At 39.0% G+C, this 13,226-nt stretch overlaps 1 protein-coding gene across 1 annotated transcript in view; it reads right to left on the minus strand.

Moving 5' to 3' along the window:
- The window catches only part of UVRAG (UV radiation resistance associated), a 147,806-nt gene that overhangs the window by 42,652 nt on the left and 91,928 nt on the right, over positions 1-13,226 (minus strand). The window contains exon 13 of the mRNA XM_054015837.1: positions 1,009-1,087. Coding sequence (XP_053871812.1) covers positions 1,009-1,087 — 79 coding nt within the window. The remainder of the gene's footprint in view (positions 1-1,008; positions 1,088-13,226) is intronic.

The raw sequence follows: 13,226 nt of genomic DNA on the forward strand, positions 1-13,226 counted from the left end.
TGAAAGCTATTATATGCATACAGAATTAAACACATGGTTTTGAACGGGAACTGACACAGCAAAGCATGTTTCCCAAATAACGCTTTACAAAACTAATACTGATTTACTTATAAATTCCACCTGAATTTTCCTGAGTGCAAGATGCGGTTTCCATTCTTATTATCCTGTTTTACAAAACACCGGTTAATTTTTAGAGAAGCTTTGATTTCAGTAACTACGTATTATGGACCAGGTCTCCTCCTCACATACACAGAAACCTGGTGGAAGAAGTTACAAAGGCAGGAAGACTTGAGGGGAACCTTGCAGAATTTCCTTAAGAGGAAGAGGCTGGGTGTAATGCAAACTTGACAGGGGGCTAGACTTTCCACTCTCACAGATCCCTAGGACCCACATGGAAAGGCGCCTCCTCAGACTTTGAGAACAGAGCGGGGCTGCGCACTCCAGCAGATCAAAGCAAGTTCGATATAACGTGGTTTCACCTATAACACGGTAAGATTTTTTGGCTCCCGAGGACAGCATTATATTGGGGTAGAGGTGTAGATCTTCTGGAGCACATATGGTCTCTTCTCAGACGAATAATGTGAACATTTTTACAGTTTTTGTAGGACCACATCAAAAGTACAGTGTTCAGTTAAAGGCTGCATGATTTGAAAAAACACATAACTTGTGAGCTGTTTTGGGCTTTGCATGATCATCAGTATACAAAACAGGTGTAAAATAATCAAATCAATGGGTTTTTTGCTTAGCATACCATTTAAGGGCCATATACAGCACCACATAAGTGGCCCTTGAACAGTGCAAGTCCCAAGCATCCAAGGATGCTCATTATGTCCGGCTGCATCGGACTGATGGTGGGCCTCTTGCAGCAGCTCATGTCAGATGCAAAAAACACTTGACAAAAGTGAGATGCACTCATTTAATACCGGCCACTGTGCAGACATCACATGGTAGAATGTCTCTCTAGGAATTTACCATGTCTTTCTGTAACAAGTCTCAAAATTTACCAACCTGTGCTATATTTTTGTTGAGAAGGTAAACTCCATAATCAAATTGAAGTCTCTCTCCTCCCTTTGGATACAGTGGAAACCTGAGGAGGAAGGGTCAGAAGAAAAAGTCAGATTTAGAAAGCACACATTCAATATTTTATCTTTAAAATTAGTCTGATTTAAGCAGAACCATTTGCTGAGATACCAGCAAGAACACTTCTGAGTGCAGGTAAATCCATAGCCTTCTGTTTCTGCAGACTCCCAATCCCAATGAATCTGCACAGTTTGCACACCAACTGCTCACAAATCCCACTTACACTTCATGCACTTTTTTCCATGAGATATTCTATATCTGGAAACCCTTCCTTGGCTTGGGCTGCCATGTTTCCATTGTCTCCTTTTTCAAGTCCCCCCTCGGAGCAAATGTCTTCCAAAGCTCTCCCCTCAAGGTCTTGTTTAGAACACCTAGTGCAATAGTGACTCTATATAGAGCCCACAACCACCATATTTCAAGGGGTTATTTCTGTTGTACAGTATGTAATAAGGGAAACACTTTCTGTATGCTCTCTAAATTCATACTGAGATTTAGATAATGGGAAAGTACATTGCACACAGGAATACTTTTGCATTAGAATCATCATGGCTAGTTGCTGGTTCTCAGCTGCTGCTTGTTATAAGAACCATCATTTTAGCCCCAATGTAACTGAAGCCTATTCAAGTTTAACCTTCACTATTACTGTACGGTATTAACATCAGACATGCAAATTCTGCAGAGAGATTTAAACGATTGTTCACGATGAAGCTGTTAATTTCACAATTTTAATCTTACTACTACACTCTTTCCTCACTTTGACTCTTCCTCACATTGCGTCTTGCCAGTTCGACTTTTACAGGCTGAGCTCATAGATTCTAAAACTGACATGTTAACCACTATCAGTACTACCATGTACAAGTTTTTGCCTTTAAATTCAGTATCTTATAAGCTATCTACAACACATTCTAGAGCTGTGATTACACAACCTCTATTTTGTTCGGACTTCAAAGGACTTCTTTACTACAGGCTCAGCCACTATTATTATTTGTGACATTTAAAAAGAATTTTAAAGAGCCATTAGAGCCAAATGTTAACAGGTCAATATTACGGGCAGATGAAATATTAAGACATCAGCTCCAAATTTTATGATACTTTCAAACTCTTAATGGGTCACTTCAAGTTGAGCACTATAAAGATCACCATAACTAGTATATCTAGCTCACCTTGCTTAATACATCTATAAATCCAAGCTGTCTGCAACATAGGAAAATAAAAGTGCCTTTGAATTGAAGATGTATGCTGCAAAAAAACTACCACTCAATATACTAAGTGCAAGATACAAATCAAAATTAGTTCATTTCAATACCTACAGTTACACTACTTAACTGTAGCAGAATTTAGATTATAAAGTCTACCATTACAATTAACATTATAAAACTCATTCAGTCTTGACAATAAAACTGCTGTTAAAATACAAAGCATGTTTCATTACACGATAGCATTTCGTTAAGTCACTGAAAATGAGAGCTATATATTTTCTGTTAGAAATGGAAACCTCAATTAAAGGGAGATGGAAAAAGACAATATCAAGCACTTAAAGGTTTCTCTCCTGCACAATCAATTTCTTGTAAGGAACCCTTTAAAGTCATTAAGATTAAACTTCTCTCCCTACCAGTTTTTTCCTTCTGACATTTGGCTAACATTCAAGATTCATCAGTCGGTGAAATGAGCTGGGGAAATATGAAGTTAATAAGATCTCTTCCGATGTACTCATGTCATTACTAGAATACTGAATTCCTTGAATTTTAAACTGTAAGCCAGGGAATGTCTTAGCCTATGTAAAGTGGCATGCACATTTTGGCACTATCTGATTTCTATGTGATCTTAGTTTTGTTCACCTCATCCTACCTCTACCCTTCCCTCGGTCTGTCACACTCATTTGTTGAGCCTGGTCGAACTATAAGCGCTTTGTGTCAGGGACCATGTCCTCTTATGTTTTTAAACAGTTCTTAGCGTGATGTGGCTGCAAATAATTACTATTGATGGCTGTCTGGTGGCCTATGTGAAGTGAATTTGTATCCTAGCTCATAGTGAGTAATGCTGCTAAACTCATGCGCTCAATTTGCCATGCAGCCCAGAGTTAGTTTGTAGTTCATTAGGTTTTCAATTAAGTCTGTTCATCAATTCAGTTGCCATCCACCCAGAGACTAGTATCTCTAAAGCCTGAAACATTAAGCATTGGGGGCCTACTAAAGCTCTTCCTATCAATTAATCATGTTTTCCTTCCAGACCTGCCTGCTATAATCTCTGCTCTTTACGCACTGATGACTTGTTTGCCTTTAGCGCCTTTAAAATAGAAAGCAAACCTATAAACTTGACTGAGTCCTGACTCTGGGAAGTAGAATTCCAATGTTAGACAAAAGCATCATATGATAGATAGTCAAAACTTGTTTTAACACCTGAATGCAGTACTTGTTTATGTTTATGTTCAAATTTGGGGGTGGGGTGGTATTAATTTCACACAGAAGAGTCTTTATACAGGATTAGACTATGTTAAATTTGGAGTTGCCCACCCAGGGTCATTCTTCGGTGTGGTGAGATTTCAGTGTTTCCTAGTTCCTACATCAGGCATCAAAAGCAAGGCTACCAAACTATAAGAGATTGTACCAAGTTTATATTTGTGTAGCTCAAATGTATCCTCCTGTATGATATTTGTATAGCAAAAAAGTAACTGACTAGCCAGTAATAGTACTGCAGAAAAGGATCTGAGGAGTATAATGGATCACAAATTGAGTATGAGCCAAGAATGTGATGCAGTCACGAAAAGGTCAATATTCTGGGGTGTATTAACAGGAATGTTACAGACAATAATTGTTCAGGTCTACTCGGACTGGTGGAGACTGAACTGGATTACTGTGTCCAGTTTTAGGCATCACACTTCAGACAGATTTGGATAAACTGGAGAGCAACAAAAATGATAAAGAGCAGGGCTGTCAAGCGATTAAAAAAAATTAATCACTACTAATTGCACTGTTAAACAATAGAATACCATTTATTTAAATATTTTGGATGTTTTACACATTTTTAAATATATTGATTTCAATTCTAATAGAATACAAAGGGTATAGTGCTCACTTTATATTTATTTTTGATTACAAATATTTGCACTGTAAAAAACAAAAGAAATAGTATGTTTCAATTCATCCAATACAAGTACAGTAGTGCAATCTCTATCATGAAAGTTGAACTTACAAATGTAGAATTATGTACAAAAAAATAACTACATTCAAAAATAAAACTATGTAAAACTTTAGAGCCTACAAGTCCACTCAGTCATTTCTTGTTCAGCCAATTGCTCAGACAAACACGTTTGTTTACATTTGCAGGAGATAATGCTGCCCACTTCTTGTTCACAATGTCACCTGAAAGCAAGAACAGGCATTTGCATGGCACTTTCGTAGCCAGCATCACAAGATATGTACATGCCCAATGCGCTAAACATTCATATGTCCCTTCATGCTTCAACCACCATTCAAGGGGACATGTGTCCATACTGATAATCCAAAGCAGTGCTGACCGACGCATGTTCATTTTCACCAGCTAAGTCAAATGCCACCACAGAAGGTTGAGTTTCTTTTTTGGTAGTTTGGGTTCTGTAGTCTCCTAATCGGAGCTTTGCTCTTTTAAGACATCTGAAAACATGCTCCACACCGCATCCCTCTCAGATTTTGGAAGGCACTTCAGATTCTTAAACCCTGGGTCGAGTGCTGTAGCTATCTTTAGAAATTTAACATTGGTACCTTGTTTGCGTTGTCAAATCTGTAGCAGAAGTGTCCTTAAAATGAACAATGTGTTGAATCATCATCATCTGAGACTACCATATCATGAAATATATGGCAGAATGCGGGTAAAATAGAGCCAGAGACATACAATTCTTCCCCTGAGTAGTTCAGTCACAAATTTAATTAATGCATTATTTTTTGAATGAGCGTCATCAGCATGGAAGCATATCCTCTGGAATGGCGGCCGAAGCATGAAGGGGCATACGAATGTTTAGCATACCTAGCACATAGATAACTTGCCATGTCAGCTACAAAAGTCCCATGAGAATGCCTGTTCTCACTTTCTGGTGACCTTGTAAATAAGAAGTGGGCAATATTATCTCCCGTGAATGTAAACAAACTTGTTTGTCTTAGCGACTGGCTGAACGAGAAGTAGGACTGAGGGGACTTGTAGGCTCTAAAGTTTTGCATTGTTTTGTTTTTGAGTGCAGTTATGTAACAAAAAAAATTACATTTGTAAGTTGCACTTTCATGATAAAGAAATTGCATTATGGTACTTGTATGAGGTGAATTGAAAAATACTGTCTCTTGTTTATCATTTTTACAGTGCAAATATTTGTAATAAAAATATAGTCCGCAGCGTACACTGTATTGTATTGCAATTGAAATCAATATATCTGAAAAGTAGAAAACATCCAAAAATATTTAATAAATGTCAATTGGTATTCTATTGTTTAACAGTGAGATTAAAACTGTGATTAATCGCGATTCATTTTTTTTAAATCATGGTTAATTTTTTTTTAGTTAATCGCGTTAGTTAAATGCGATTAATCGACAGCCCTAATAAAAAGTTTAGGAAAAGGTGACTTATAAAGAGGACAGCGATCAACTGTTCTCCATGTCAACTGAAGGTAGGACAAGAAGTAATGGACTTAATCTGCGGCAAAGGAGATTTAGGTTAGATATTTGGGGGGGGGGGGGAAGAGGGACTTTTTAAACTATACGGGTAGTTAAGCTCTGGAATAGACTTCCAAGGGATGTTGTGGAATTCCCATCATTGGAGGTTAAGGACAGGTTAGACAAAAAAAAACCCAAAAAACATGTCAGGGATGGTCTAGGTATACTTGGTCCTGCCTCAGCATGGGAGAATGACTAGATGAGCTTTTGAGATCCCTTCCAGCCCTGCATTTCTATGATTTTATGTTTAATTTTAGAAAGTATTCCACAGATTTCAGAATCAAGAAGCAGAGCTGATTACAATAAGAACAAACAGCAGACACTTTCTTTTAAGAGTGCGTTACTCAAAATTTAATATACGAGCAGATGCACTTTTTAATACTATTAAGTATCAACAATTATTTCTCCACACAGGAAATAACCGGCTTTAAGAGTTGTGGGGATCAAAGCAAAGTTCAAATTAAAACTATTTGGCCTGATTTTAGATGACAGCATGGCAAAAGACCAGACTAGAGCCATTTTGTATGACCAGGTCTAGCAACTAGAATGTATTTGAGTTTGGGGGGGGAAAAAAAAGTTTATATAATCTCAGTTCTCACTCCCACTGGAGTCAGACACACTGAAAATGAGAATGAGTATCCTTGGCATGACAGTCCAAACACAACAAACAGAATGCACACTTAACAGGAACAATACTTCATTTTAATTTACTTGTAAAACAGATTGTGGCCAGAAAACTGGGACAGCCAAGAGATAAGAAATCCTCCCCCCTCCTTCAATCTAGAAGAGGCAGGGGGATTGGAGACAGATACCAACATTACCACTTTATACCTGACTAGTACTGAGTGTCTCCAATTTAAACACTGAGGGTAGGTCTATACTGCAATGAAAAACCCAGGGCTGGCCCGTGCCAGCTGACTCGGGCTCACGGGGCTCAGGCTGTGGGGCTGTTTCATTGCAGTGTACACGTCTGGGCTCGGGCTGGAGCCCGGTTCTAGGACTCTCCCACCTCACAGGGTCCTAGAGCCTGCGCTGCAGCATGAGCGCTGAAGTCTACACTGAAATGAAACAGCCCCATAACCCATGCCCCACAGGCCTGAGTCAGCTGGCATGGGCCAGCCACAGGTGTCCAGCTGCAGTGTAGATACACCCCGAGTTAAGCTCCACGACACTCATGTCAAAGGTAAGAATCCTATTTTTAAAAGATGGGAAAAATGAGGCTGAGGTCATGTGATTTGTGCAAGGTCACCTAAGCTGGGAATGATCTAGATCTAACACCCAAGACTTATAGAAGGGACAATCTTGTGGGTAAATAAGTTAGAATTGGCAAAAGTGCCTGACTATATTTTGCAATAGCAACACAATATTTTGTTAAGTTTTAATGCTGCGAAGACCTTTTGTAACATGGATAGCACAATGCTTCAAACCGCATGCATAGAATATTTGAAAACCTTTCCAATCTTCACAAAAGCAACATAATTGCCACTTTCATTGGTTTGATAATTTTTAGGTCCACACTACTCTGCCAAGTGAAATCTTAGGAAGCCATTTCTTACAAATTAGTCTTCACTTTTAGCAAACATTTGTCAAATGAATACAGTGTAGGTGTTAGGTGTGCAGCTGCATTCTAACTTTGTCAAATGCTAACAGTTTAAAGGAATAGTTTTATATATTAAGCCATATTTTTAATTGGCAATGGCATTTTCAGAATTTAGGGCAAGATCTTACATTGTCAACATAGGTTTAAAAGCCCTTCTACAAAATACAAGGTAGAGAAATTCAATATATGCAGTAAAAATCACAACTTGGAAAGCTAAATGAGGCTGGATACGGTCACTTCAACTCCAGTTGAACAGTTAAGATGTAATCAGTGAAACACAAGTATCCAAGCTAAGCCAAGGTAGATATTTGAATATTTACTTTCTAGTGCTTAAGGCACCCTTTCCTATCTGAGGATGCCTTAAAAGCTAAAAAAGCTTTCATGATTTGGTGTCGATATTAGATTTCTAGCTGCTGTTGGATGATCAGAAAGCAGTAGTGTCCAGAAATGCTTTTTACCATCTGCAGCTGGCCATTGCAATCGTTTCTTCCTGATGCAGGCCTTACTACTGTGATACTACACCTCAAGAATAGATTACTGCAACGTGCTCTACATGGGACTACAGTTCAGGATAATATGGGCAATTAAACTAGGTCGGAATATAGCAGCCTGCCTATTAAGTGATGCTTCTGAGTTGCAGCAAGTCACTGGTGCTCCATATCCTTCACCATCTACCTACTGGGGTCCAGATTTGGTATCTGGTGCTTGTCATCTCTACAAGGCCTAAATGGCTTCAAACTTTGCTATTTGGGATACCGCCTCTTTCCTTGTGCCAGACCAAGATCAAAGGCACCTGAACTGGGTCCCTCTCGGGTTCCACAGTGCTCTTTGAGAGGGGCCCTCCAGCTCTGGAACAAGTTTCTTCCCCTCAATCTAGAAACAGCACGAGTCTACTGACCTTCATGGCAAGCTATAAGGCACAACTATTTAAGCTGGCTGCTGTGAGAGAAGTTGGGTTTTGGGGGAGCAGCAAGAAGGAAGGCTTGGTATTCTGCAAGTAATTTACTTTTGTGTAAAATGGGTGGGGTGCCTAGAGTTTTGGATTAGGGCCCTTTTTCTTTTTGGTATAAATCTAAATAAAAACATGCCTCTCTTTGAATAAGTTCTCCAGAGGAAGTAATCACCCCATGCCTCTCCAGAAGACATCTGGCAGAATGTCTTGTGTCACACTGTAAAATGGTCAGACACTTGTTATGGTGGGTGAGCGAGGGGAGAAAACTTCCAAAGCAGAAGATCTTCCATCAAAGTGGCCTGCCCTCTGACATTTAAATCAAGGGACTGAATGTCCCCTTGGTACACAAAAGAACTGGGGACATGCGGACAGACTGAGGTAGCCAGGAACCAGAGCAGAGTTTTATAGATCAAAAGTTAGCGTCTTGTATTGCAATCATAAGACAATGAAGTTGAACTTCGAGTAACATGCTCTATTAATAAAGAAACAGAAGAAAAATGGAGAAGCAAATACTCACACTGAGGTAAGGTAGGAGTCAAAGGTTTTGGTAGCAACATAAAATCTCTCCCACAAAGATTTCCCAAAATAAATCTTAAAAACCAACTGTCCACAAAGGCTGCATACTATACTAACAAGTTACTGCTTATATTGCAGAATACTTATTCAAATCTAATTTAATATCATTGCTGAAATTTTTCCACGAGTTCATGAAACAAACGTGTTTTTAAGCCAATCATCTAATTGCATATTTTCGTTAAGAAGCAGCTAAGTATTTTGTACAATAGCAAAGTACTCAAAATAAAACGAGTAGGATTTTCTAAAGCAGATGTGCTTCACCCGTGGAATATCTGTCCTGGGAAATCAGTAGTTTTATTGGTGTCATGTGCTTTCAGATCTCAAGTCTGTAAAAAGGTTGAGACAGACCCATACTAATTTCTGTTTTAAGCACTGTTCTGAGACCACCGTTGTTAGTCTAATTGTGTTCATTAACGGTGTCATAATCAATCATAACTACCAACTGATTCTCATCTTTGAGCTCTCTTTTTGGGCTGACCTAGACAAGTACTTACCAGTCACTGAAACCTCATTTATTTTACAGCCTCAAATCTGTTATTGGGCTAATCTGTACCTGTTCAACATCACACAGCAGCTTAAATATTTGAGTAACCTGCAGTAAATCTCCACAGGACTGTTTGGTCAGTCAGATGTTAACTGTTAAGTAAACCTAAGAGGATCTATACTCCATAAATTTATTTCAGACACTAAGGTTGCTCTTATGAGTTCTCAAGTCCAAACATCTTTATAGCTAGATTTTGTGATTTATGAACTCCTCATTTTGTATCCAAAAAGATCACAAATGTGACAATATACTGGTGACTGATTTTTACTGTATATAACCACCTGCCTTTAATACAAACTCTGTTTTAAAAGTTTAAGCAATTGCTTGATTTTTAACTGCCTTCATCTGTTTCCAATTTGGCATTAAAACATATGGTTTGGATTTTTTTTTTTTATTCTCTTCTAATCAGTCCTTTTCCCCATGTCCCAGACTGCACTGAAGAAAACCTATGCAAGGAACTTGAAATCTCAAAATTTAATCTCCACCAAAAATGGTCTTTGGACAAGCCTGAAGTGAAATAGTGACATTTCTGATCATTTCTAAAAGCTAGTTTACTACAGATTGACATGTGGCACATTTAAAGAAGGTCTGTATTAAATCCCAATGGGGTTTCAAATGAATTAACTTAGAATAGATGGTCGTGGGAATGTATAATCAGTCTGTGGAATTCACTACTGCTAAAAGTCAAATACTGAGACTGAATTTTCAAATGGCTGGAAAATTCCAGATACTCGAATATCTATAGCTATGCTAGTTAAGTTAAAATGTAATAACAGATTTCCTGCAGACATCTGCCTACCTGCTATAGTGTTGAACAGATGCCTAGGTATAAAGGTTGCCTCCCTATTTCCTTTAGGACACTAGGTACGGGCCACTGTCAAAGATGGGCTGTATCAGACTCGAATTAACTATTGTGCAACTGCAGTATGGGAAACTCTACATTAGTCCTTGGGCATGTCTACAGTGCACCACAGTTTGGATTAAGGGGGTGTAAATTGCCAAGTGCACCAAAAAGTTGCGCTCCAACTGCGAATACGGATGGTGTAAACTAAAAAGGTACATAGTTCGTGTTAAAAGAACAGGAGTACTTGTGGCACCTTAGAGACTAACAAATTTATAATTCATGTTGTCCTCTTTCAAAGAGAATGTTAATGTGAACTGAGTACCTTTTAGTTTGCACCAGCAGTGTCTCTACAGAGCAGTTAGAGCGCAACTCTTTGGCGTGCTCTGTAATTCACACCGCTGTGCTCTGCACTGCAGCCTTTGAAAGAGGGTAGTGAATTTAGTGCTTGTGAACGTGGGAAGCTAGTAATATTTATTTGGTGCCATGAAGCGTTAGGTATCCAATTCTAAAATTTTGGCCCTAGTGTCAGACACTGAAAGTGAGCGGATTGTCAGAGGCGCTGAGCCTACCACTGATAGTAGTAATACCTTTCTACCTACGTGGCCACTCAAAACTAACAACATATACTGAAAACTCATCAACAAGATGAGACCAACAATTCACAGACGTTAATAGATAAAAAATAGTGAGCTACTAGCTGTCAAGTGAACAGGCCAAATTAACTGACGTAATGCATGGAATCACTCACTCAGCTCTAGTTATCTGCATCACAAAAGTAGAGTCCACCAAAAATAAAAAGTGAACCCCACATTACTTTATGCTTTTTACAGTTACAAAATCTGTACCTGTCCCCTAGATTTTGACCTCTCCCTCCAATCCACCCATTTAGACTTGTGTTCTGTTGTAAACCAACAGCTTTGCTCCATTACTTAACTCTTAACACTTGACTATGTGGCAGGCTACGTAGAATAAAAATATTGGGCTTGATTCTCCACTCTGTTGCAAGACATGAAATTGGTTTAATTCCATTGATTCCAGTAGAATCAACGGCATAACTGAATGGAGAGAGTCAGGCATCTAGAGTCACTCTTTTTAAAACAAAATCTGCATGGAAACTGTGCCTCACACATGCCTATCAAATTATGTTCAATTACAACGAGGGTGAATTCTGGGCTTAAACCAACTAACCTAATGTCCTCCCAGGACTAGGGAAATAGTCTGCCCAGTCCTGTTAAAGACAGACTGCATCTATAAATATCCAAGAATGCCAGGTCCCTGAGTTGAGTAGTTTAAATCCAAAATCTGAGTAGTTTAAAATTGCTATAATCTTTGCTTATTTGTTCTGAGCCTGAAAATCTGATTGCTTTGATTATGGTATAATTTAAGAATTAAGTTTAAGTGGGTCACAGCAATTCTCATTTAAATGTGTGATTTCATATATCCACTTTTGGGAAAGATTGCTAATTTTTCCTCTTTTAAAATGTGTTCTGCTCATTGTTTTATGAAGGAATACTATACCTAAAGCTGGGTGGAGAATGGCAATTCTGTTCTGGAGGATTTTGAATGCTGGTTGAATTCCAATTTGGAACAAAATCAAAACATTTAGAAATCCTCCACACAACACGGATTTACCGTCCACTGCCCAGCTCTACTGGGAGCCCTGGCCCTGGGACCTCAGGCTGCCAAGAAGCCAGGAGGCAGGAAACTGGAAGCTGGGGCTCTCATCTTCCCACCAGCCCATGAAGAGGGATGCTGAGGAGCCAGGTGAGTGAGTTCGCAGGTAACCAGCTTGACAGGTAGGAAGGGTTCCTACGGAAACACACCTGCTTTCCGGTGGAATTTCATTAAAACCTGTCTCCACACAACCTTTTGACTTTGATGAATTGGCAAATTCTAATGAAAAATGCTTTATTAATTTTTTTCAAACTAGCTCCATTTATGTCATTTTCTGCACTTGCACTTAAACTACTTTCAGAATTACTGCTGAGTACTTCCACTAACAAGGCTGACAATTAAAATGGCTTTATACAAATTATTTAAAAATTAATAAAAACGTACAGAATAGTGCAACTGCTCAAGAGGTCATCTAGTCCAGTGCCCTGGGCCGAGGCAGAACCAAGCATCTATTGACCATCCCTGACAGATGTTTGTCTAATCCAGGGGTTCTCAAACTGGGGGTCAGGACCCGTTGGGATCACTAGGTTATTACATGGATCACAAGCTGTCAGCCTCCACCTCAAACCCCACTTTGCCTCCAGCATTTATAATGGTGTTAAATATAAATTAAAATCACTTTTTAATATAAGGGGAGTTGCACTCAGAGGCTTGCTATGTGAAAGGGGTCACCAGTACAAAAGTTTGAGAACCACTGATCTAACCTGTGTGGAAGCAGAGAAAGACTTTTTTCAAGTCCACTGTCCGGCTTTACTATTCTACTGCTCTCACTCCCTCCTTTCCTAAGCTTCATGAAACCTATCATGTTACCCAAATTGACTTCCATCTTCAGAACTGTAACCATGTTAGTCAGTATAAAATGACTGTCCCTTGGTTATTTCCTCCACCTTCTGAAACAAGAAGTTGTCCCCAATACATTTCGAGAACATATTGGATTTTTTGTGTTTTGCCATATTACTTTTCCAACATATGTCTGGGTAGTTAGAGTCCCCCATCATTACCAGGTCTTGTGTATTGGATATTTATTAAAGAAGTGCCTCATCCACCTCTTTCTCCTGATTTAGTGGTCTATAGGAGACTCCTACCATGACATCACCCCTGTTGCCCTCCTCCTCATGTCCCCTCCGTTATCTTCCCTCAGACTCTCAACTGGTCTGCCTCACACCTCCTTCTGGACTTTAGAACTAATATATATATATATATATATATATATATTCTTGACATACAATGTAATGCCTCCTCTCCCTTCTGCCTGCCTGTCCTTCTTGACCATGCTA

Source organism: Malaclemys terrapin, chromosome 1, assembly GCF_027887155.1.
Source record: "Malaclemys terrapin pileata isolate rMalTer1 chromosome 1, rMalTer1.hap1, whole genome shotgun sequence".
Classification (NCBI taxonomy): Eukaryota; Metazoa; Chordata; order Testudines; family Emydidae; genus Malaclemys; species Malaclemys terrapin.